The sequence below is a fragment of the Salmo salar genome, chromosome 25 (genome assembly GCF_965601325.2).
Source record: "Salmo salar chromosome 25, fSalSal1, whole genome shotgun sequence".
NCBI lineage: Eukaryota > Metazoa > Chordata > Actinopteri > Salmoniformes > Salmonidae > Salmo > Salmo salar.
The window spans coordinates 7,485,302-7,510,757 of NC_138315.1; the positions used below are offsets into that span (position 1 = coordinate 7,485,302).

Consider the following 25,456-nt stretch of genomic DNA (forward strand, 5'->3'; position numbering starts at 1 on the left):
ACAGTTGACAGTGCATGTCAGAGCAAAAACCAAGCCATGAGGTCAAAGGAATTGTCTGTAGAGCTCTGAGACAGGATTGTGTCGTGGCACAATCTGGGGACGGGTACCAAAACCTTTCTGCATCATTGAAGGTACCCAATAACACAGTGGCCGCCATAATTCTTAAATGGAAGAAGGTTGAAACCACCAAGACTCTTCCTAGACCTGGCCGCCCAGCCAAACTAAGCAATCGGGGGAGAAGGGCCTTGGTCAGGGAGGAGACCAAGAACCCGATGGTCACTCTGACAGAGCTCCAGAGTTCCTCTGTGGAGATGGGAGAACCTTCCAGAAGGACAACCATCTCTGCAGTACTCCACTTATCAGGTAGAGTGGAGGTAGAGCCTTTATGGTAGAGTGGTCAGACAGAAGCCACTCCTCATTAAAAGGCACATGACAGCCCACTTAGAGTTTGCCAAAAGACACCTAAAGGACTCTCAGACCTTGAGAAATAAGATTCTCTGGTCTGATGAAACCAAGATTGAACTCTTTCGCCTGAATGCCAAGCGTCACATCTGGAGGAAACCAGGCACCATCTCTGCGGTGAAGCATGGTGGTGGCAGCATCATGCTGTGGGGATGTTTTTCAGCAGCAGGGACTGGGAGACTAGTCGTGATCGAAAGAAAAATGAACAGAGCAAAGTACAGAGAGATTCTTGATGAAAACCTGCAGCATACCGCTCAGGACCTCAGACTGGGGAGAAGGTTCATCTTCCAATAGGACAACGACCCTAAGCACACAGCCAAGACAATGCAAGACTAGCTTCGGGACAAGTCTCTGAATGTCCTTGAGTGGCCCAGCCAGAGCCCGGACTTGAACCCGATCAAACATTTCTGGAGAGACCTGGAAATAGCTGTGCAGCGACGCTCCCCTTCCAACCTGACAGAGCTTGAGAGGATCTGCGGAGGAGAATGGGAGAAACTCGCCAGATACAGGTGTGCCAAGCTTGTAGCGCTACCCAAGAATACTTGAGGCTGTAATCGCTGCCAAAGGTGTGTCAACAAAGTACTGAGTAAAGGGTTTGAATACTTATGCAAATGTAATATTATATATTTTTTTTGGTATATGTAAATTTGCCAAAACATTATAAAACGTTTTTTCATTCGTCATTATGGGGTATTGTGTGTTGGTTGATGAGGGGGAAAAAACTATTCATTCCATTTTAGAATGAGGCTGTGACGTACCAAAATGTGAAAAAAGTCAAGGGATCTGAATACTTTACGAATGCGCTCTAGCGGACATAGAAAAGCCGACCCCCGGATATCATTTGGGATGCCTTTAAGGCGTACATTAGGGGGATAATAATCTCAAACTCGGCAAAATCTGATTCATAAATTAAAATGAAAGGAAAAGTAAATCACTTTTTAGAAAAAGCCCATATAAAAGGTAAGGAAGAAAACTTAACTTAATTTCGGGAACTTAAGCAGGGATACAACCTTTTACTTTTGAAGAGAGCCAACAACTACATGTTAAACTCAAATAAAGCGTACTGCTTAATGGCAAATAAACCTGGTTAATATCTCGCAGCTCTCACAAAACGAATACATGCTAAACTAGTAATCATTTTAAAAGATAACGATTCAAAACAACACTATTAATGACCATTTTAAAAGCTTCTATGAAAATGTATATAAATCAGAATTAAACAACAGTTGGATGGATTCTAAAGGTTCTTAGACTCAACTCTGAAGCAATTATCAGCAGACAAAAGATGATGTCTAAAAACAGATCACCCAATAATAATTATTAAATGCTGTTAAAACATTCGCATGTAGAAATGCACCAGGATGAGATGGCTTTCTCATAGAATTCTATTCAACATTTTGGGGCAAATTAGCTCCCCTATTTACACAAATGACAACCCACATATCACTCAATTCAGTACTTCCTAGTTCCTTGTATCAAACAGTTATTTCAATTATATTACAACCAGGAAAATCTGGAGTCACCTGCTGATTATATACAGTTGAAGTCGGAAGTTTATATATACTTAGGTTGGAGTCATTAAAACTCGTTTTTCAAACACTCCACAAATTTCTTGTTAACAAACTATAGTTTTGGCAAGTCGGTTAGGACATCTACTTTGTACATGACACAAGTCATTTTTCCAACAATTGTTTACAGACAGATTATTTCACTTAAAATTCACTGTATCACAATTCCAGTGGGTCAGAAGTTCACATACACTAAGTTGACTGTGCCTTTAAACAGCTTGGAAAATTCCAGAAAAGGATGTCATGGCTTTAGAAGCTTCTGATAGCCTAATAGACATCATTTGAGTCAATTGGAGGTGTACCTGTGGATGTATTTCAAGGCCTACCTTCAAACTCAGTGCCTCTTTGCTTGACATCAAGGGAAAAAATCAAAAGAAATCAACCAAGACCTCAGAAAAAAATTGGAGACCTCCACAAGTCTGGTTCATCCTTGGGAGCAATTTCCAAACACCTGAAGGTACAACGTTCATCTGTACAAACAATAGTACGCAAGTATAAACACCATGGGAGTACACAGCCGTCATACCGCTCAGGAAGGAGATGCGTTCTGTCTCCTAGAGATGAACGTACTTTGGTGCGAAAAGTGCAAATCAATCCCTGAACAACAGCATAAGGACGTTGTGAAGATGCTGGAGGAAACAGGTATAAAGTATCTATATCCACAGTAAAACGAGCCCTATATTGACATAACCTGAAAGGCCACTCAGCAAGGAAGAAGCCACTCCTCCAAAACCGCCATAAAAAAACGCCGGTTTGCAACTGCACATGGGGACAAAGATCATACTTTTAGGCGAAATGTCCTCTGGTCTGATGAAACAATTTTTTTTAACTGTTTGGCCATAATGACCATCGTTATGTTTGGAGGAAAAAGAGGGAGGATTGCAAGCCGAAGAACACTATCCTAACTGTGAAGCACAAGGGTGGCAGCATCATGTTGTGGGGGTGCTTTGCTGCAGGAGGGACTGGTGCACTTCTCAAAATAGATGGCATCATGAGTTAGGGAAATTACGTGGATATATTGAAGCAACATGTCAAGACATCAGTCAAGAAGTTAAAGCTTGGTCTCAAATGCGTCTTCCAAATGGATAATGACCCCAAGCATACTTCCAAAGTTGTGGCAAAATGGCTTAAGGACAACAAAGTCAAGGTATTGGAGTGGCCATCACAAATCCCTGACCTCAATCCCAAAGAAAAGTGTGGGCAGAACTGAAAAAGAGTGGAGGCCTACAAACCTGATTCAGTTACACCAGCTCTGTCAGGAGGAATGTGCCAATATTCATCCAACTTATTGTAGGAAGCCTGTGGAAGGCTACGCGAAACGTTTGACCCAAGTTAAACAATTTAAAAGGCAATGCTACCAAATACTAATTGAGTGTATGTAAACTTCTGACCCACTGGGAATGTGATGAAAGAAATAAAAGCTGAAATAAATCATTCTCTCTACTATTATTCTGGCATTTCACATTCTTATAATAAAGTGGTGATCCTAACTGACCTAAGACAGGGAATTGTTACTAGGATTAAATGTCAGGAATTGTGAAAAACTGAGTTTAAATGTATTTGGCTAAGGTGTATATAAACTTCTGACTTCAACTGTACTCATACATTTTATAAATTGTGACAGTAAAATAATACATTTATAAGCAATAAAATGGCAAAACTCTTACCAGACTTAATACATATCAATTAAACATGGGTTATTAAAAATAGACACTTTTAAACAAATACAAGAACATGTTTCAGTTTAAAACAATACACAAAAAAATAAGATATAGATTTGCCAATAATGGCTGTTGATGGCTTTCAACCATCTTGACTGGCCTTTTCATTTGAAAACTTTGGAAGCTTTCAACTTCCCAACTGAAATAATAAAATGTATAAAACATTTGCATAAATGTCCTAATCTATCAGTGTTGATAAACATGAATATAAACTAAACTTATTTGCAGATGATCTTCTGATAAACCTGACCAATATTGAAAACACAATGCCCCCTTTGCTAAATATATTTCGAAAATACTAAAGTATCTCAGGTTATAAAATAAGAGGCTTTAGAAGAAGACAATCTATTTCAGGATAAATCAATGTTAAAGTTTTCATAGCTGGCCATATATGGGCGTTACATTTTACTTTATGGGTTGGTTATGTACAGTGGCTTGTGAAAGTATTCACCCCCCTAAAATGTATTTTGGGGGGTTTGTATCATTTGATTTACACAACATGCCTACCACTTTGAAGATGCAACATCTTTTTTATTGTGAAACAAACAAGAAATAAGACCAAAAAACTGAACTTGAGCGTGCATAACTATTCACCCACCCAAAGTCAATACTTTATATAGCCAACTTTTGCAGCAATTACAGCTGCAAGTCTCTTGACGGTATGTCTCTGTAAGCTTGGCACATCTAGCCACAGGGATTTTTGCCCATTCTTCAAGGCAAAACTACTCCAGCTCCTTCAAGTTGGATGGGTTCCGCTGGTGTACAGCAATCTTTAAGTCATACTACAGGTTCTCAATTGAATTCAGGTCTTGGCTTTGACTAGGCCATTCCAAGACATTTAAATGTTTCCCCTTAAACCACTTGAGTGCTGCTTTAGCAGTATGCTTAGGGTCATTGTCCTGCTGGAAGGTGAACCCCCGTCCCAGTCTCAAATCTCTAGAAGACTAAAACAGGTTTCCCTCAAAAATGTCCCTCTATTTAGCACCATCCATCATTCCTTCAATTCTGACCAGTTTCCCAGTCCCTGCCGATGAAAAACATCCCCACAACATGATGCCGCCACCACATGCTTCACTGTGGGGATGGTATTCTCGTGGTGGTGAGAGGTGTTGGGTTTGCGCCACACAGCGTTTTCCTTGGTCTTCTTATTGCCGCTTGCTTGGTGATGCCTCTTGCTTGGTGGTGTTGCAGACTCTGGGCATTTCAGAACAGGTGTATATATACTGAGATCATGTGACACTTAGATTGCACACAGGTGGACTTTATTTAACTAATTATGTGACTTCTGAAGGTAATTGGTTGCACCAGATCTTATTTAGGGGCTTCATAGCAAAGGGGGTGAATACATATGCACGCACCACTTTTCCGTTTTTAATTTTTCCGATTTTTTTTTAACAAGTTCTTTTTTTTATTTCACTTCACCAATTTGTACTATTTTGTATATGTCCTTTACATGTAATCCAAATAAAAATCCATTTAAATTACAGGTTGTAATGAAACAAAATAGGAAAAATGCCAAGGGGGTGAATACTTTTGCAAGATACTGTATGCTTCTTCTAACCCATCGCTTTCTACTGCATATAATAATACCATTGAATTATATCTTTTCATTAATATATATCATTAATAAGTCCAAAAATGTATGTTGCAACTACAGATTGCCCTTTTAAGTCTATCAAAAGTGTGCAAGTTTGATCATGTCTCCATTAGTCCTATGGATAAAGAAGATTATCAGCATGAATTAGATTGAGCAATAAAAGCCCCACTTTTATTCCATAGGCTGGGATCCGCACTATGCAGCTATCGTAGAGTGCATTTTTCACTGGCTGTCCACTGGTTTCAAAAACAATGATTTAACTTTTTTAATTGAACCTTTATTGGGTTCAAATACACATTTAGATTTGTGAACCGTCATCCACAACAACCACAATCCGTAAGGCACAAATAACTAAATGAGAGGGCAGCAGTGTGATTAAAATCAATGGGCTATGTAAATATCAATAATAAGTGATATCCTTACCGCTGTAGACTACACCATGTCATCTTTACCTCGAAGCGTTTATTCAAGTTGCGTAATCTTTGGATGCCGACAGCAGTCGCACCATTGAAAGCCAAAGCCTATTCCTGCTCTTTTCCCGCGATCCATCAAACACATTTGGAGTATCATCATAGTGGTCTCTGACTTGTAGTCAGACTTACTGGGGTGGAACAAACTTGAATGTGCGCCTTTTTTCAATGCTGATTTAAATGTCATTGAGAAAACAGAGAAGTGTCAACAACAAAAAATCCTCAAACATCCTTTCTGAATTTAAAAGTAATCCTCAGAGTAATCATCAAGTCTTTTAAAAGTATCTGTAATCTGATTTACAGTATTTTTTGCTGGTAATGTAACAGAATACGTGTAACCCGTTACTCCCCAACCCTGCATGTGGATTTGATGGTTGTGGCACCTTGTAGTTACATGTAACAAGGTCATATTTTGGTTTGCGTTATTAACATGGTAATTCACAGGTGACTTTCAAATGTGTAATTACAAAACATTAGTTACATAGTGGTGCAAGAGAATGTGTAATAACATCAGTATTTACACATGTGGAATAACCTTCAGCAAGTGAATGCGTAATTACACATTCCTTGTTCGAATTGTTTAACAAATGATTCCGGAACAACCCTATTAACATGTAATTACATAGGTTTTACTATGTAACTACTCTGTTTACACAGTTATTACTGTGTTAGTTACATAGTAAAAGGGGCAACTTAATGTAAAGTGTTAACAAAAAGGCTTCTAAAGTTTGTAATTTCCGCTTTAAAATGTCAGACTCCAACAAAAATTATCAATTAAATATAATCCACATAATAATTCACATTTCCTGTTGCTACAGGATTATTTCCCTGCTGTAGCAAAGTGGGTCAAATTAAGATCCTTCATCTGCATTTGGAAAGTATTCAGACCCCTTGGCTTCCACATTTTGTTTCGTTAATCTTATTCTAAAATGTATTACATTGTTTGTTTCCCTCATAAAACTACTCACAATACCCCATAATGACAAAGTAAAACCTGGTTTTAGATATTTTTGGAAATTTCGAAATGATAAAAAACTGAAATATCACATTTACTTAAGTATTCTGAAGAACCTTTGGCAGTGATTACAGCCTCGAGTCTTCTTGGGTATGACGCTACAAGCTTGGCACACCTGTATTTCGGAAGTTCTCTGCAGATCCTCTCAGGCTCTGTCAGGTTGGAAGGGGAGAGTTGCTGCACTGCTATTTTCAGGTCTCTCCAGAGATGTTCGATCAGGTTCAAGTCCATGCTCTGGCTGGGCCACTCAAGGACATTCTGAGACTTGTCCCAAAGCCACGACTGGTTTGTCTTGGCTGTGTGCTTAGGTTTGTTGTCCTGTTGGAAGGTGCACCTTTGCCTCAGTCTGAGATCTGAGCGCTCTGAAGCAGGTTTTCATCAAGGATCAATCTGTACTTTGCTCCGTTCATCTTTCCCTTGATCCTGACTAGTCTCCCAGTCCCTGCTGCTGAAAAATATCCCTACAGCATGATGCTGCCACCACCATGCTTCACCGTAGGGATGGTGCCAGGTTTCCTCCAGACGTGACACTTGGCATTCAGGCCAAAGAGTTCAATCTTGGTTTCATCAGACCAAAGAATCTTGTTTCTCAAGGTCTGAGAGTCCTTTCCTTTAGGTGTCTTTTTGCAAACTCCAAGCAGGCTGTCATGTGCCTTTTACTGAGGAGTGGCTTCTGTCTAACCACTCTACAGTACCATAAAGGCCTGATAAGTGGAGTACTGCAGAGATGTTTGTCCTTCTGGAAGGTTCTCCCATCTCCACAGAGGAACTCTGGAGCTCTGTCAGAGTAACCATTGGGTTCTTGGTCACCTCCCTGACCAAGGCCCTTCTCCCCCGATTGCTCAGTTTGGCTGGGGGGCCAGGTCTAGGAAGAGTCTTAGTGGTTCCAACCTTCTTCCGTTTAATAATCATGGAGGCCACTGTGTTCTTGGGTACCTTCAATGCTGCAGAAATGTTTTGGTACCCTTCCCCAGATCTGTGCCTCAACACAATATTGTCTCGGAGCTCTATGGACAATTCCATTGACCTCATGGCTTGGTTTTCGCTCTGACGTGCAATCTCAAATGTGGGACCTTCTATAGACCGGTGTGTGCCTTTCCAAATCATGTCCAATCAATTGAATTTACCACAGGTGGACTCCAATCAAGTTGTAGAAACATCTCAAGGAGGATCAATGGAAACAGGACGCACCTGAGCTCAATTTCGATTCTGATAGCAAATGGTCTGAATACTTATGTAAATAAGGTATTTCAGTTTATTATAAAAAAATGTTGCTTTGTAATTATGGGGTAAAATGTGGAAAAAGTCAAGGAGTCTGAGTACTTTCCAAAGGCACTGTACCTGTACTGTATTTGGAAAAGCTACATTTTATATTTTGGCTCTGTACTTCAGTATTTTGGATTTTAAATAAAGTTATGAATATATTGTTCTAGTACAGAATGTCACCTTTTATTTGTGGGTGTTTTCATTCATATGTTTTACCATTTAGACATACAATTACTTATGTATCAATTTAAATAAATTATAAGTATTTGGCCAAATTGACTATAGTGTATAAGTAATCAAATGTTTTTATTATTTGGAATCACAATCCTTGCACGCAATGACTACATTATGCTTTTGACTCTACAAATATGTTGCGGGTGTGTTTTGGGTCATGTCTTCCCAATAGTAACTTTCCTTCCCTTCCCCCTTCTCTCTCTCACCTCCCTCCCTCCCTCCCTCCAAAGGGCAAAGCTAGAGAAGATGCCATCCATCCCGGAGGAGCCCGAGGTGCCAGACTACGAGGTTGAGCGCTTCACCATGCCTGACTTTGTCAAGCCCCTGTACGACCTGGACGTGATCGAGGGCAAGGAGACCGTGCTCAAGTGTAAGGTGGCTGGACTGCCATACCCCACCATTGTGTGGTTTCACAACGGCAAGAAAATCGACAGCACGGAGGACAGGAAAATGACACAGTGTGAGTTGAGATTGGTATTTTATAAATCCAGTTCTATAAGTTAAACTGCAACTTCATCAAATAAGAACAAATTGTATTGGTGGAGTACACAGTTTATCAGATGTTATAGCGGGCGAAGCGAAATGCTTATGTTACTTGGACCTAACAATGCCGTAAAATGTCAAGCAAGTACACAAATAATAATAACAATTAAAAAATATATTTAGGAAATGTCGGAACGAAACCAATTAACATCCCAAATAGCACTGTAAAAGTAATCCAAATGCAGTCTATACGTACACATATACGTATACAGTGCATTCGGAAAGTATTCAGACCCTTTCCGCTTTTCCACATTTTGTTACATTCGTCTTATTCTAAAATGGATTTAAAAAAAAATGTCCTCATCAATCTACACACAATACCCCATAATGACAAAGCGAAAACAGCTTTTTAGAATTTTTTTCAGATTTATAAAGAAATATTTAAATTATTTATATAAGTATTCAGACCCTTTGCTTTGAGACTCGAAATTGAAATTGGTGGCATCCAGTTTCCAAGTTTCTACAACTTGATTGGAGTCCACCTGTGGTAAATACAGTTGATTGGACATGATTTGGAAAGGCACACACCTGTCTATATATGTTCCCACAGTTGACAGTGGATGTCAGAGCAAAAACAAAGCCATGAGGTCAGAGGAATTGTCCATAGAGCTCTGAGACAATATTATGTCATGGCACAGATCTGTGGAAGGGTACCAAAACATTTCTGCAGTATTGAAGGTCCCCAAGTGGCCTCCATCATTATTAAATGGAAGAAGTTTGCAACCACCAACACTCTTCATAGAGCTGGCCGCCCAGCCAAACTGAGGAATCAGGGATGAAGTAACTTTATCAGGGAGGTGACCAAGAAACCGATGGCCACTCTGACAAAGATCCAGAGTTCCACTGTGGAGATGTGAGAACCTTCCAGAAGGACAACCATCTCTGCAGCACGACACCAATCAGGCCTTTATGGTAGAGTGCCACTCCTCAGTAAAAGGCACATGACTGCCTGCTTGGAGTTTGCCAAAAGGCACCTGCGAAACAAGATTCTCTGGTCTGATGAACCCAAAATTGAACTCTTTGGCCTGAATGCCAAGCATTACCTCTGGAAGAAACCAGGCACCTCTCATCACCTGGCCAATACCATCAGTACTGTGAAGCATGGTGGGGGCAGCGTCATGCTGTGGGGATGTTTTTCAGCGTCAGGGACTGTGAGACTAGTCAGGATTGACAGAAAAATGAATGGAACAATGTAGTGAGAGATCCTTGATAAAAAACCTGCTCTAGAGCGCTCAGCACCTCAGACTGGGGCGAAGGTTCACCTTCCAACAGGACAACGACCCTAAGCACACGGCCAAGACAACACAGAAGTGACTTCGGGACAAGTCTCTTAATATCCTTGTGTGGCCCAGCCAGAGCCCGGACTTGTACCCAATCGAACATCTCTGGAGAGACCTGAAAAGACATGTGCAGCGAAGCTCCCCAACCAACCTGACATAGCTTCAGAGGATCTGCAGAGAAGAATGGGAGAATCTCCCCAAATAAAGGTGAGCCAAGAAGACTTGAGGCTGTAAGTGTAATCGCTGCCAAAGGTGCTTCAACAAAGTACTGAGTAAAGGGTTTGAATAATTATATAAATGTGATATTTTTTAAATGTTTTTTCTTTTATTTCTAAAAACCTGTTTTTGATTAGTCATTATGGGGTATTGTGTGTAGATTGATTGAATACCTTCGAAATACACTGTACATACACCAGATTTATGTACACAATATATTCTAAGAATGGTATGTACAGCAGTAGATATATTAGAGTGACCAATGTCAAGAATCCAGAATATAAATATGCAATTTGTTTTAAAAAAAGTAACTGCTTTGCTTTATTCTTGGCCAGGTCGCAGTTGTAAATGAGAACTTGTTCTCAACTAGCCTGCCTGGTTAAATAAAGGTGAAATAAAATAATAAATAAATAAAAAGGCTTGACAGCCTACAAGGAGGAGGTGAGAGCCCTGGCGGAGTGGTGGCAGAAAAATAACCTCTCATCCCCACGGATGGCACTGTGATAGACTGCATCCAATTTGTTGAGTAGAGTGTTGGAAGCTATTTTGTAAATGACATCGCCAAAGTCGAGGATCGGTAGGATAGTCAGTTTTGCGAGGGTATGTTTGGCGGCATGAGTGAAGGATGCTTTGCTGCGAAATAGGAAGTCGATTCTAGATTTAGTTTTGGATTGGAGATGCATAATGTGAGTCTTGAAGGAGAGTTCACAGTCTAGCCAGACACCTAGGTATTTGTAGTTGTCCACATATTCTAAGTCAGAACCGTCCAAATTAGTGATGCTAGTCGGGCGGGAGGGGGCGGGCAGAAATCGGTTGAAGAGCATGCATTTAGTTTTACTTGCATTTAAAAGTAGTTGGAAGCCTCTGAAGGAGTGTTGTATGGCATTGAAGCTCGTTTGGAGGTTTGTTAGCACAGTGTCCAAAGGGCCAGATGTATACAGAATGGTGTCGTCTGCGTAGAGGTGGATCAGAGAATCACCAGCAGCAAGAGCGACATCATTGATGTATACAGAGAAGAGAGGCGGCCCGAGAATTGAACCCTGTGGCACACCTATAGAGACTGCCAGAGGTCTGGACAATAGGCCCTCCGATTTGACGCGCTAAACTCTATCTGAGAAGTAGTGAGTGAACCAGGCAAGGCAGTCATTTGAGAATCCAAGACTATTGAGTCTGCCGATAAGAATGTGGTGATTGACAGTCGAAAGCCTTGGCCAGGTCGATGAAGACGGCTGCACAGTATTATCTTTTATCGATGGCGGTTGCTGCAGGGGGAGCTGAGATGTTGACCGGGTTAGGGGTAGCCAGGTGGAAAGCATGGCCAGCCGTAGAAAAATGCTTTTTGAAATTCTCAATTATAGTGGATTTATCGGTGGTGACAGTGTTTCCTAGCCTCAGTGCAGTGGGCAGCTTGGAGAAGGTGCTCTTATTCTCCATGGACTTGTGGACAGTGACCCAGAACTTTTATGAGTTTGTGCTACAGGATGCAAATTTCAGTTTGAAAAAGCTAGCCTTAGCTTTCCTAACTGCCTGTGTATATTGGTTCTTAACTTCCCTAAAAAGTTTAATATCGCAGGGGATATTCGATGCTAATGCAGTACACCACAGGATGTTTTTGTGCTGGTCAAGGGCAGTCAGGTCTGGAGTTAACCAAGGGCTATATCTGTTCCTGGTTCTACATTTTTTGAATGGAGCATACTTATTTAAGATGGTGAGGTAGGCACTTTTAAAGAATAATTAGGCATCCTCTACTGACGGGATGAGGTCAATATCATTCCAGGATACCCCGGCCAGGTCGATTAGAAAGGCCAGCTCGCTGAAGTGTTTTAGGGAGCGTTTGACAGTGATGAGGGGCGGTCATTATGGATGCAGGCAATGAGGCAGTGATCACTGAGATCTTGGTTGAAAACAGCAGAGGTGTATTTGGAGGGCAAGTTGGTTAGGATGATATCTATGAGGGTGCCCGTGTTTACGGATTTGGGGTTGTACCTGGTAGGTTCATTGATAATTTGTGTGAGATTGAGGGCATCAAGCTTAGATTGTAGGATGGCCGGGGTGTTAAGCATGTCCCAGTTTAGGTCACCTAGCAGCACTAGCTCTGAAGATAGATGTGGGGCAATCAATTCACATATGGGGTCCAGGGCACAGCTGGGTGCAGAGGGTGGTCTATAGCAAGCGGCAACGGTGAGAGACTTTTTTCTGGAAAGGTGGATTTTTAAAAGTAGAAGCTTGAATTGTTTGGGTACAGACCTGGATAGTAAGACAGCATCTCTGCTGTAGATTGCAACTCCGCCCCCTTTGGCAGTTCTATCTTGTTGGAAAATGTTATAGTTAGGGATGGAAATTTCTGGGTTTTTGGTGGTCTTCCTAAGCCAGGATTCAGACATGGCTAAGACATCCGGGTTGGCAGAGTGTGCTAAAGCAGTGAATAAAACAAAGTTAGGAAGGAGGCTTCTAATATTAACATGCATGAAACCAAGGCTTTTACAGTTACAGAAGTAAACAAATGAGAACACCTGGGGAATAGGAGTGGAGCTAGGCACTGCAGGTCCTGGATTAACCTCTACATCACCAGAGGAACAGAGGGGTAGGATAAGGCTACGGCTAAAGGCTAATAGAACTGGTCGTCTAGTACATTCGGAACAGAGAGTAAAAGGAGCAGGTTTCTGGGCGTGATAGAATAGATTCAAGGCATAATGTTCAGACAAAGGTATGGTAGGATGTGAGTACATTGGAGGCAAACCTAGGCATTGAGTGATGATGAGAGAGATATTGTCTCTAGAAACATTTAAACCAGGTGATGTCACCGCATATGTGGGAGGTGGAACTAAATGGTTGGTTAAGGCATATTGAGCAGGGCTAGAGGCTCTACAGTGAAATAAAACAATAATCACTAACCAGAACAATAATGGACAAGGCATATTGACATGAGGGAGAGACATGCATATCCGAGTAATTATAGGGGACCATGAGTGGTTGGGCTGGCTGGAGACACGGGGATTCAGACAGCTAGCAGGCCAGGGCTAGCAAGCTAGCAGAAGGGCCGTCGCGACGGAGGAAAGTCTGTTTTAGCCTCGTCATGCGGTTCTGTCGATAGACCAGTCAAGATGGATTAGTAGGGTTCCGTGTAGCAAAGAGGTCCAGTCCAATTGGCAAATAGATCTATTCAGCTAACAGTCCAATATGCTCTAGAAAGCTAGCGTGCTGTGGCTAGCAGGCTAGCAGATGGGCATTCAGGGGACGTCGCGACGTATGAGCCGGTTGAGTAACCCCCTCGAGGAGATTACGTCGGTAGTCCAGTCGTGAAGGATCGGTGGGGTTCCGTACCCTGTACCGGCAGTAAAAAAGGGGTCCAGGCCAGTTGGCAAAATAGGTGTTGTAGCCCAGGAGTGGTTGATGGACCTCTTCAGCTAGCCGGGAGATGGGCCTAGCATGGGCTAGCTCCAGGCTAATTGGCGCTTGCTTCGGGACAGAGACGTTAGCCAGGCATAGTCACTCGGATTGCAGCTAGCTAGCTGCGATGATCCAGGTGAGAAGGTTCAGAGCTTGCGGTAGGAATCCGGGAATATGGAGAGAAAATAGGTCCGGTATGCTCTGGTTTGAATCGTGTTGTACAAACTGGCGCGAGCTTTCCGAGCTAAAGGTAGCTGATGACCGCTAGCAGTGGTTAGCTGACTACTAGCTAGTAGCTAGTTAGCTGGCTAGCGTCTGTTGGGGGATTCCGATTGAGGTAAAAAAAAGACTTTAGAAAAAAGCAGATCCAAACCACATTGGGTGAGGCAGGTTGCAGGAGAGTATTTTGAAGTTGAGGTTTAGAAAAATATAAAAAAAAGTTAGGAAAAAGATATATACATGGGACACGATTAGACGAAGGACAAAGACCTCTGACTGCTACGCCATCTTGGATATAATAGCACCACTGTTGGGTCGTCAGCAAACTTGAAGAATGAGTTGGAGAAGTGCATGGCCACGTAGTCATGGGTGAACAGGAAGTACAGGAGGGGGCTGAGCTTGGTCCCCCGTGTTGAGGATCAGTGTGGCACAGGTGTTGTTGCCTACCTTCACCACCTGGGGTCGGCCCAGGTGGTGAAGGTAGGCAACAACAAGCCTAGGACCCAGTTGCACAGGGAGGGGTTCAGACCCAGGGCCCTTAGTGATAAGCTTGGAGGGCACTATGGTGTTGATGGCTGAGCTGTAGTCGATGAACAGCATTCTCCTCTTGTCCTGGTGGTATAGGGCAGTGTGCAGTGCAATGGTGACTGCGTCGTCCATGGATCTGTTGGGGCGTTATGGACATTTTAGTGGGTCTAGGGTGTTGGGTAAGGTGGAAGTGATATGATCCTTAAGTTGCCTCTCTAAGCACTTCATGATGACAGAGTGCAGTTACCTTCGCATTCTTGGGTACAGAAACAATGGTGGACATCTTAAAGCAAGTGGGGACAACCGACTGGGATAGGGAGAGATTGAAATATGTCCGTAAACACTCCATCCAGCTAGTCTGCACATGAGGACGTGGCTTGGGATGCCGTTTGGGCCAGCAGCTTTGCGAGGGTTAACACGCATGAATGTCTTACTTACGTTGGCCACAGAGATCAGGAGCACACAGTCCTCGTGAGTGGTAAGGGCCTACATCTGCAACTAGGTGTTGTTTTACTTGATGCAGATGAAGGTCTTTAGCTTGTAGGACCTCTTCAGGTATCAATATATTTGATAAAAAAATGAATTTGGACTTTACTTCTATAGCCTAGAGAACTGCATGGAATAACACATCCATAAATGGCAAAAACTACTGTCCAGAAATGTATCGTTGGGGTCGTACAGCAAAACGGAGAACACAATCATGTTTGTGAGAGTCTCCCCTTTCCATAGAGTGGTGATAATAGGTTTCTAGCTCAAACTGTTTGGACGCTACAGACGGTTTTGTGAGAAGACAGATTTTGGAGATGTCTTGTGTTCTGACAAACACTGCTCTAGCTCTGCTACCTTTCACCGCAGATGCGGCAGTGCGACATCAGCGGATGTGGTGGATTGCAAAAAACGGATATCTCTAGCTTAAACTGACAGATTTTGATGATTTTGATGATTTTGATGATTTTGACCCCCTATAGTCAATCGACTATAGGGGGTCAGTTTAAGTGCAACAATGTTTTTGGGGATTCAAACAATGCACTTTCAGCATGATATCACGATTATCTTAATGCTATCAAGGCATTGAGAAACTCACCCCTGTGGTGGTCCTCTTTTCCAGTCAGAGACATCCACAGCTTGGTCATCCATTCTGTCTGCCACGCCCACGGAGGGGTATACAAGAGCGTAATCTCCAACAAGGTGGGCAAGGCCACCTGTTACGCCCATCTCTATGTGACTGGTGAGGAATCCCAGATGATTTTTTGATAATATTACTTCAATCCTACAGGTATAATGCATTTTGGTGCAGTTATAATGCATTGTAAGACATTGTCCATTGTCATGTGCATGTATGGGCCTCATATTGCCGAATAATCATTTTAAGTCAGTTGACATTTCATTAACTTTGTCAAGAGAGTATAGTATGTTGCTGAATCCCAAATCAACCCCTATAGCCCCTACCCCCATCTTGTAGATCTGAAAGAATCTGATAGGTTTAAGCAACAAAGCAATTACATAGGTGTGCCTTGCTTTGCCTCGACTGGGTAGAATTTTCACCATAGAGCACGCACATATCCAATTGTTTCAGATTTAGAGGCGGGGCTAGCGGTTGATTTGGTATGTTGATGCATGCACAAAAAGGTGATTTCACCATTTCCCATTAACTTGAATTACAGTGTTAGGCACCTTGTGTTTTTAACTTAAGTTCAAATCTATGATCAAATGCATTCGACTTAGCTATTTACTGTAGGGGATGTGATAAAGGGATACTGTAGAATATGAAGGTTAATGAACACTTAAAATTGAACTCTTATAGTGTGAAACACTTGTAGTGTGAAATTATATATCTATTACTGTTTGGTTATTTTCAGACGTTCTTCCAGACCCTCCAGATGGGCCTCCAGTAATAGAGGCTGTTACTGGTAAGACTATAACCCTGTGCTGGAAGAAACCCCGGAGGCTGGATCCCTCTATTGGTAATTTTCTTTTCACTAGCATTACTATCATTCAATAAAATATGGACTGTGGAGACATGGTTTCCTGTATTTCAAGAGCTAGAGCTGCTAGACAGATGTAACAGCACACAATAAAAAAAAATACAAGTGAAGAATGATATATCTTTACTGCATTTAGTTTTACTAAGTCATAGTTTAAAATTGAAAGCACAGCACCAGGGTGAATCATTTATTGTTTAAGAATATTGAATAAGATGCGGCTGCGGGTAGATGGTATCGGTAATGGGGTTCAAACAAATCTGCAATGTGGGAATATAACAATTCCAGCACATCTAAACTGCGTTTTGTTTTGTTTTCACATCCATTTTCCTAATACAGGAAAACGTCTAGTACACATTCCATTGAATTTTGTTTGAATGCCATTTCATCTACCATCTGCACAGCTGGTCAAAGTCATGCTCTGTCTACATGCATTTACATATTTAAAAGGTATATGTTTGTCATTGCAGATCCCAACACGTTGATGTATGCCATCCAACAACAAGTGCTGGGCTCAATCCAGTGGACCATCATAGCATCCAGTTTGAAAGAGCCTTGCTACACAGTGACCTCCTGCTCCAAAGGAGTCCGCTACACCTTCAGGGTCTTGTCAATCACCACCAAGGCCTTTAGCAAACCCTCTCCATCCACAGACCCAGTGCAACTTGTCGAAAGAGGTATGAGCCATCAAGTGAGGGCAACATGAATCGATGGCAGAGTGCTTATATTGGTTGGTGGCAGGGGCCAATAACTAAATGAAAGCATGGCTTTCACTCTCTCCTTGTTCAAAGACTGCTAACAAGGCAAGGAAGCAAATATGTAAATTTTTTATTTGGATGAACTATCCCTTTATATGATTTTATTTCTCCCAAGGTCCATATCTTCAGGAGGCTCCAGTAATAATTGATAAGCCAGACATGGTCTATGTGCAGGAGAACCAGTCAGTCAGCATCACTATCACTCTGAACCACGTCAACGCTGCAGTAATCTGGAAAAGGCAAGTCACGCACTGGATCGCTACACCTGATAGTCTATTAATATTGTACAGTTACACACTGAGTGAATAAAACATTAGGAACACCTGCTCTTTCCATGACAGACTGACCAGAGGAATCCAGTGAAAGCGATGATCCCTTATTGATGTCACTTGTTAAATCCACTTAAATCAGTGTAGATGATGGGGAGGAGACAGGTTAAAGATTTTTAAGCCTTGAGTGAAGTGCCATTCAGAGGACGAATGGGCAAGACAAAAGATTTAAGTTCCTTTGAACAGGGTATGGTAGTAGGTACCAGGCGCACCGGTTTGAGTGTGTCAAGAACTGCAACTCTGCTGGGTTTTTAACACGCAACAGTTTCCTGTGTGTATCAAGAATGCTCCACCACCCAAAGGGCATCCAGCCACTTCAAGTAAAAAAGTAAAAAAATGACCTGGACTAAAATATTCAAAATTCGAAGTAATTTGGTTGGAGGCAAGTGATTCTCGTTAACGTGGAATTTACCTAATCTGTGGTAAATTGCAAGACCCTACAAGGTAAAAATAGCCATTCAACCAGTTTTGAAAAGAGAAAACAGAACATCCTGCTCCATTGTAAAGTGCAAGGGTGCCAACATACAATACAACTGTATTAACATGGACATTTTTAAGCAGATGCTTTTCATTTAAATATACAATTCAACTCATATTCACTATGCAGTGCATTCGGAATGTATTCAGACCTCTTCACTTTTTCCACATTTTGTTACTTTACAGCCTTTTCTAAAATTGAACAAACACTTTTTTACTCATCAATCTATGCACAATAACTCATAATAACAAAACAAAAACAGTTTTTTAGAAATGTTTGCTAATTTATGAAAAAAACTAAACAGAAATACCTTATTTACATAAGTATTCAGACCCTTTGCTATGAGACTCGAATCTGAGCTCAGGTGTATCCTGTTTCCATTGATCTTCCTTGTAAGGTTCCAACAACTTTATTGGAGTCCATCTGTGGTAAATTAAATTGATTGAACTTCATTTGGAAAGGCACACACCTGTCTATATAAGGTCACACAGTTGACAGTGGATGTCAGAGCAAAAACCGAGCCATGAGATTGAAGGTCCGTAGAGCTCTGAGACAGGATTGTGTCGAGGTACAGATCTGTGGAAGGGTACCAAAAAGTTTCTGCAGCGTTGATGGTCCCCACGAACACAGTGGCCTCCATTATTAAATAGAAGAAGTTTGGAACCACCAAGGCTCTTCCTAGAGCTGGCTGCCCAGGCTAAACTGAGCAATCGGGGGAGAAGTGCCTTGGTCAGGGAGGAGACCAAGAACCCGATGATCAATCTGACAGAGCTCCAGAGTTCCTCTGGGAAGATGGGAAAACCTTCCAGAAGGACAACCATCTCTGCAGCACTCCACCAATCAGGCCTTTATAGTAGAGTAGCCAGACGGAAGCCACTCCTCAGTAAAAGGACCAAAATTCTCTGGTCAGATGAAACCAAGATTTAACTCTTTGGCCTGAATGCCAAGCGTCACATCTGGAGGAAACCTGGCACCATCCCTACGGTGAAGCATGGTGGTGGCAGCATCATGCTGTGCGTATGTTTTTCAGCGGCAGGGACTGGGAGACTAGTCAGGATCGAGGGAAAGTTGAATGGAGCAAAGTACAGATTGATCCTTGATGAAAACCTTCTCCAGAGCGCTCAGGACCTCAGACTGGGGCGAATGTTCACCTTCCAACAGGACGACAACCCTAAGAACATAGCCAAGACAACACAGGAGTGGCTTTGGGACAAGTCTCTAAATGTCCTTGAGTGGCCCAGCCAGAGGCTAGACTTGAACCCGATCGAACATCTCTGGAGAGAACCTAAAAGAGCTGTGCAGCAAAGCTCCCCATCCAACCTGACAGAGCTTGAGAGGATCTTCAAAGAAGAATGGGAGAAACTCCCAAAATACAGGTATGCCAAATGTATAACGTCGTACCCAAGAAGACTTGAGGCTGTAATCGCTGCCAAAGGTGTGTCAACAAAGTACTGAGTAAAGGGTCTCAATACTTATGTAAATGTGATATTTGAGTTTTTTATTTGTAATACATTTGCAAAAATGTCTTAAAACCTGTTTTTGCTTTGTCATTATGGGGTATTGTGTGTAGATTTATGAGGGGAAAAAAATATTAATATAACATTTTAGAATAAGGCTGTAACGTCACAAAATGTGGAAAAGGTGAAGCGGTCTGAACACTTTCTGAATGCACTGTGTATCACCCATGTGGGAATCAAACCCACAAACTTTATGTTGCCACCACCATGCTCCAACACATTGAGCCATTAATCAACTCTTGCAGCAGGCCTTCTTATTTGCGCCACCACATTTGAATCCACAAAAATGCAAATATGCAAAAATGTCATTTTAATACCAAGTACTGTAGGATAAAACAATAAAATGTGTGAAACAGTCAAACAACAAAAGTTCTTACCCCCAAAAAGTAGCAACACCCCAACAATGGGATATGTAAATTGCCTTATTGTTCTCTGCGTTCAGGAGGGGAGTGGTCCTTGCCACCAAACATGGGCTGTATGAGATGAGTATGCCCGATGACGACCAGCACTCTCTGAAGATCCTGAGGGTGAAGAGTGGCGACTTGGGTCAACTGATGTGTGTGGCCTCCAACAAGTTTGGCAGTGACTCCTGCATCTTTAGTGTGGAAATGGCAGGTGAGTGTAATAATGATGGATTATGATAATGATTTGGATTTTTGGATATATCTCTATTTACAGGCGCTCAAAGCACTTTTCAATGTTTTGAAGGGGAAACTCGTATAATTAACAACAGTTATGGCCATTAAAAAGTTAGCTACTTTTTCTAAATGCCTTGCTGCAGCAAGGTACTTTGTAAGGACATTTAGTTGAGTCATGTTTCCTTGCAATGATACTTTAAGTATCGAGATACTGAGTATTGTGACAAATCAAACACATTCTCATGTTCCCTATCTGTAGCACCGCCAACCTTTGAGACAATCATGGAGGATGTGGATGTGCACATGGGAGATACGCCTCGCCTGGCTGTGGTCGTGGAGGGCAAGCCCATTCCCGACATCCTGTGGTTTAAGGTGCATAAATTGAGACCCATACATATGAGTGTTTTATATCATTGGAACCCTTTATTAATTTCATACTCATGCCTTGTAATTCCTCAATAGCTAACAAGATTGATAACCAGAATGTAGGTCCTCAGCTGGTAAGAAGGTACATAAACAATGACTGAATTGTAGTGAGAGGAAACTGTCCACATTATGTTTCAAATTAGTTTCTAATATAGTAAGTGCGTAATTACAAGTAACATTGACATTCTATGTAATCATATTACTATATGCATGTTTATTTTCATGAAGAAAAAAAAAGATTACATTCAGAGTGACTTATTGTGACTTGGTTTCAGGATGATATATTGTTGTGTGAGAGTAGTCACATCACCTTTGTGTATGACGACAACGAATGCTCCCTCGTGGTGCTCAACACAAGTCCGGAAGATTCAGGGGTGTATACCTGCACAGCCAAGAACCTGGCTGGCTCTGTGTCCTGTAAGGCTGAGCTCACCGTGCACACAGGTAAGCCTCTTCGTACTATTCAATCAAATATGCATTCCAGTATTGACACAAAGGCATAGTTGTCTAAGCAAATTAATTAAAGGGACCTTTCACTCCAAAATTAAAGTTTGTCCAATGTTTTCAGACCTGAAAAGTAGACGAATTATGAGATATGTCCACAATCTAGGCCATCAGTTGTGTCGATCCAGCAATATGACTTAATCCCCAAATGAAAGGGTGCTTATCATTTCCATTAATTTGGGGTGGAGACAGCCGGATCTACATAACCGATGTCGAAGGACGTGGATTCATTTTGAAGTTAGACTACTTTTGAGGTCCGAAAACATTAGATAAACTTTAGTTTTTGGAGTGAAATGTCCATTCATTATTGCTTAGGCAGATTTCTCTGAAACTGACCCACTGCTTGCACCTCATACCACTCACCAAGGACACTTATTAGTCAGATTGTTGAGATGCAGCTACAGTATGCAGAGGCTGATGTAAATTAAAGGTTGGGAATGTGATTAACTCAGGCCCAGAATACTATGGCATATCGGCCTGTAATTAGGCTACATTGTAATTGTGTGTCCTCACTTTTGCGTTACCTTGCAGTTAGAGATGACAAGGAGGATTCAATGGAGGACGAGGAGACCATTCTCAGGAAGATGCGCCGGCTGACTGACTACTATGACATCCACAAGGAAATCGGGAGGTGAGGCACCAGTTTGTAAAGAAAGCTAGGAAGAAGAAATATATATACACATACATATACATACACTGAGTGTACAGAACATTAGGAACACCTGCTCTTTCCATGACATAGACTGACCAGGTGAATCGAGGTGAAAGCTATGATCCCTTATTGTCACTTAAATCCACTTCAATCAGTGTAGATGAAGGGTAGGAGACGTTAAAAAAAGATTTTTAAGCCTTGAGACAGTTGAAACATGAAATTTGGATATGTGCCGTTCACAGGGTGAATGGGCAAGACAAAAGATTGAAGTGCCTTTGAATGTGTTATGGTAGTAGGTGCCAGGCGCACTAGTTTGAGTGTGTCAAGAACTGAAACACTGCTGGGTTTTCCTGTGTCTATCAAGAATGGTCCACCACCCAAAGGACATCCAGCCTTCTTGACACAACTGTGGGAAGCATTGGAGTCAACATGGGCCAGCATCCCTGTGGAACGCTTGATACCTTATAGAGTCCATGCCTCAACGAATTAAGGCTGTTCTGAAGTGCACAAGAGGGTGCAACTCAATATTAGGAAGGTGCTCCTAATGTTTTGTGCACTCACTGTATGTATATATACAGTACCAGTCAAAGTTTGAACACACCTACTCATTCAAGGGTTTTTCTTTATTTTTACTATTTTCTACATTGTAGAATAGTAGTGAAGACATCAAAACTATGAAATAACACATGTGGAATCATGTAGTTAAACGAATCAAAATATATTTTTATTTGAATTTCTTCAAAGTAGACACCCTTTGCCTTGCACTCTCTTGACATTCTCTCAACCAACTTCACCTGGAATGCTTTTCCAACAGTCTTGTGTTCCCACATATGCTGAGCACTTGTTGGCTGCTTTTCCTTCACTCTGCAGTCCAAACCATCTTAATTGGGTTGAGGTCAGGTTATTGTAGAGGCCAGGTCATCTGATGCAGCACTCCATCACTCTCCTTCTTGGTCAAATAGCCCTTGCACAGCCTAGAGGTGTGTTGGGTCATTGTCCTGTTGAAAAACAAATGATAGTCCCACTAAGCGCAAACCAGATGGGATGGCGTATCGCTGCAGAATGTTGTGGTATCCCTGCTGGTTAAGTGTACCTTGAATTCTAAATAAATCACAGACAGTGTCACCAGCAAAGCACCACTACACCCCCTCCTCCATGCTTCACGGTGGGAACCACACATGCGGAGATCATCCATTCACCCTACTCTGCAACTCACAAAGACACGGTTGGAGAAAAAAAATCTCAAATTTGGACTCATCAGACCAAAGGACAGATTTCCTCTGTTCTAATGTCCATTGCTCGTGTTTCTTGTCCCAAGCAAGTCTCTTCTTATTATTGTTGTCCTTCAGTAGTGGTTTCTTTGCCTGATTTCACACAGTCTCCTCAGAACAGTTGATGTTGATGTGTCTGTTACTTGAACTCTGTAAAGCATTTATTTGGGCTGCAATTTATAAGGCTGTTAACGCTAATTAACTTTTCCTCTGAGGCAGAGGTAACTCTGGGTCTTCCTTTCCTGTGGTGGTCCTCATGAAAACCAGTATCATCATAGCTCTTGATGGTTTTTGCGACTGCACTTGGAGCAACTTCTTGAAATGTTCCGAAATGACTGAACTTAATCTAATGAATGTAAAGTAATGATGGACTGTCTTTCTCTTTGCTTATTTGATCTGTTCTTGCCATAATATGGACTTTTATAAAATATGGCTTTATACCACCCCTACCTTGTCACAACACAACTGATGGAAAGAAATTCCACAAATTAACTTTTAACAAAGCACACCTGTTATTTGAAAGGCATTCCAGGTGACTAACTCATGAAGTTGGTTGAGAGAATGCCAAGAGTGTGCAAATCTGTCATCAAGGCAAAGGGTGGCTACTTTGAAGAATCTCAAATATAAAATACATTTTGATTTGTTTAACTACATGACTCCATATGTGTTATTTAGTAGTTTTCATGTCTTCACTACTATTCTACAATGTAGAAAATAGTAAAAATAAAGAAAAACCCTTGAATGACTAGGTGTGTCCAAACTTTTGACTGGTACTATATGTATATGTAAAACCAACAAATCAATTCCTAATTTTGCATTAATTGTAAGAACTATTTCCTTGTAAATGTTCTAATTATGAAGTAATGCTTATAAATAATGAAATATGTGTTTATTCACTGTTTAGAAATTGTTGGTTAATGCTTTTGCATGAAAGTGATTGTAAAATGTTACATCCTAATCAATAAAAATATTTTTTTTAGAGGAGCTTTCTCCTACGCAAAACGAGTGACGCAGAAAGTGGGGAAAATAGAGTATGCTGCCAAGTTCATATCTGCCCGAGCCAAGAGGAAGGCCTCTGCCCTGAGAGAGATGAATCTGCTGTCTGGGCTGGACCACGAGAGAGTCCTGTATTTCCATGATGCCTTTGAGAAGAAGAATGCAGTCATCATTGTCACAGAGATGTATCCTTTTCAGAGTTCATACTCACTGGTGCTTTTTACACAGATTAAGTATTCCATTTGACTTGAAAAGTGGGGAAAATGGAAGGTATAACAGTCTTTATTTTTAGTAGACACACATGCACAGACACACTCACATTCCTGTGTTTGCATATTTCTTTCCGAAATTCATCTCCTGTCATAATTATGAAGTATTTCCAGTGTCATAAATCTCCTTGATCAATGCATAAAGATGCAACGAGGAGCTTCTGGAGAGGTTTACAAAGAAATCTACAGTGATGGAGTCGGACGTGAGTTTGTTACTGTGTGCTTGGAGGACACTTAATTATGGGATCATGAGTAACAGTGACCCCTATTGTAAGATCCTTGAACTCGTCTGTACCAACTTGGCACCTAGAATTATTATCAAACGAAGACAACCAAGTAAATCCACACACTTTTACAAGAATAAGTGGGACCTTGGGTAACACTTGATATGATCAAACCACCCTGTTTCTCTTATTGTATAAGAATTTGTCTCCCGTAATATCTTTACAAAATGTAACATAATGACAATAACATATCCCTATACTTGGTATACCTGCAGATCCGCTCCTGTATGAGACAGCTGTTGGAGGGTGTGGACTACCTTCACCATCAAAATATCGTCCATCTGGATATCAAGGTAAACATGTTTTTAGTTCAAAGAGTTTTAAGGCTAGGCACCTCAGGCTGAAATAGCATTTTTGCATCTACCTATCAATTCTGAGATTTGTTGGTATTTTAGTCCAATAATATTCTGTTTTTTCAAAAAGTAAACATAAAAATGTCAAAAATATATATTTTATTTAGTTTATCATACTACTGTCATTAACATTTGAATGAATTTTAACCACTTTAAAATGGACATACATCTGTAATTTCAAAGCTCACTACATTGCATTCCACATAATTCCGAAGCCCATTTCATAGAGAATGCTACAAACTGGTCTGCATTTAATTATTTATTTTATTGAACCTTTATTTAACCAGGTAGGCCAGTTGAGAACAAGTTCTCATTTACAACTGCAACCTGGCCAATATAAAGAAAAGCAGTGTGACAAAAACAACAACACAGAGTTACAAATAAACAAACGTACAGTCGATAACACAAAGAAAAATCTATGTACAGTGTGTGCAAATGTAGAAGAGTAGGGAGGTACGGAAATAAATAAGCCACGGAGGCAAAATAATAA

At 41.3% G+C, this 25,456-nt stretch overlaps 1 protein-coding gene across 1 annotated transcript in view; it reads left to right on the plus strand.

Annotated features, from left to right (window-relative positions):
* The window catches only part of spegb (striated muscle enriched protein kinase b), a 131,415-nt gene that overhangs the window by 74,701 nt on the left and 31,258 nt on the right, over positions 1-25,456 (plus strand). The window contains exons 13-24 of the mRNA XM_014172901.3: positions 8,564-8,793; positions 15,618-15,737; positions 16,369-16,473; positions 16,962-17,168; positions 17,365-17,488; positions 20,016-20,188; positions 20,471-20,583; positions 20,913-21,081; positions 21,673-21,772; positions 24,045-24,245; positions 24,475-24,532; positions 24,829-24,906. Of these exons, the coding sequence (XP_014028376.3) occupies positions 8,564-8,793; positions 15,618-15,737; positions 16,369-16,473; positions 16,962-17,168; positions 17,365-17,488; positions 20,016-20,188; positions 20,471-20,583; positions 20,913-21,081; positions 21,673-21,772; positions 24,045-24,245; positions 24,475-24,532; positions 24,829-24,906 (1,678 nt within the window). The remainder of the gene's footprint in view (positions 1-8,563; positions 8,794-15,617; positions 15,738-16,368; positions 16,474-16,961; positions 17,169-17,364; positions 17,489-20,015; positions 20,189-20,470; positions 20,584-20,912; positions 21,082-21,672; positions 21,773-24,044; positions 24,246-24,474; positions 24,533-24,828; positions 24,907-25,456) is intronic.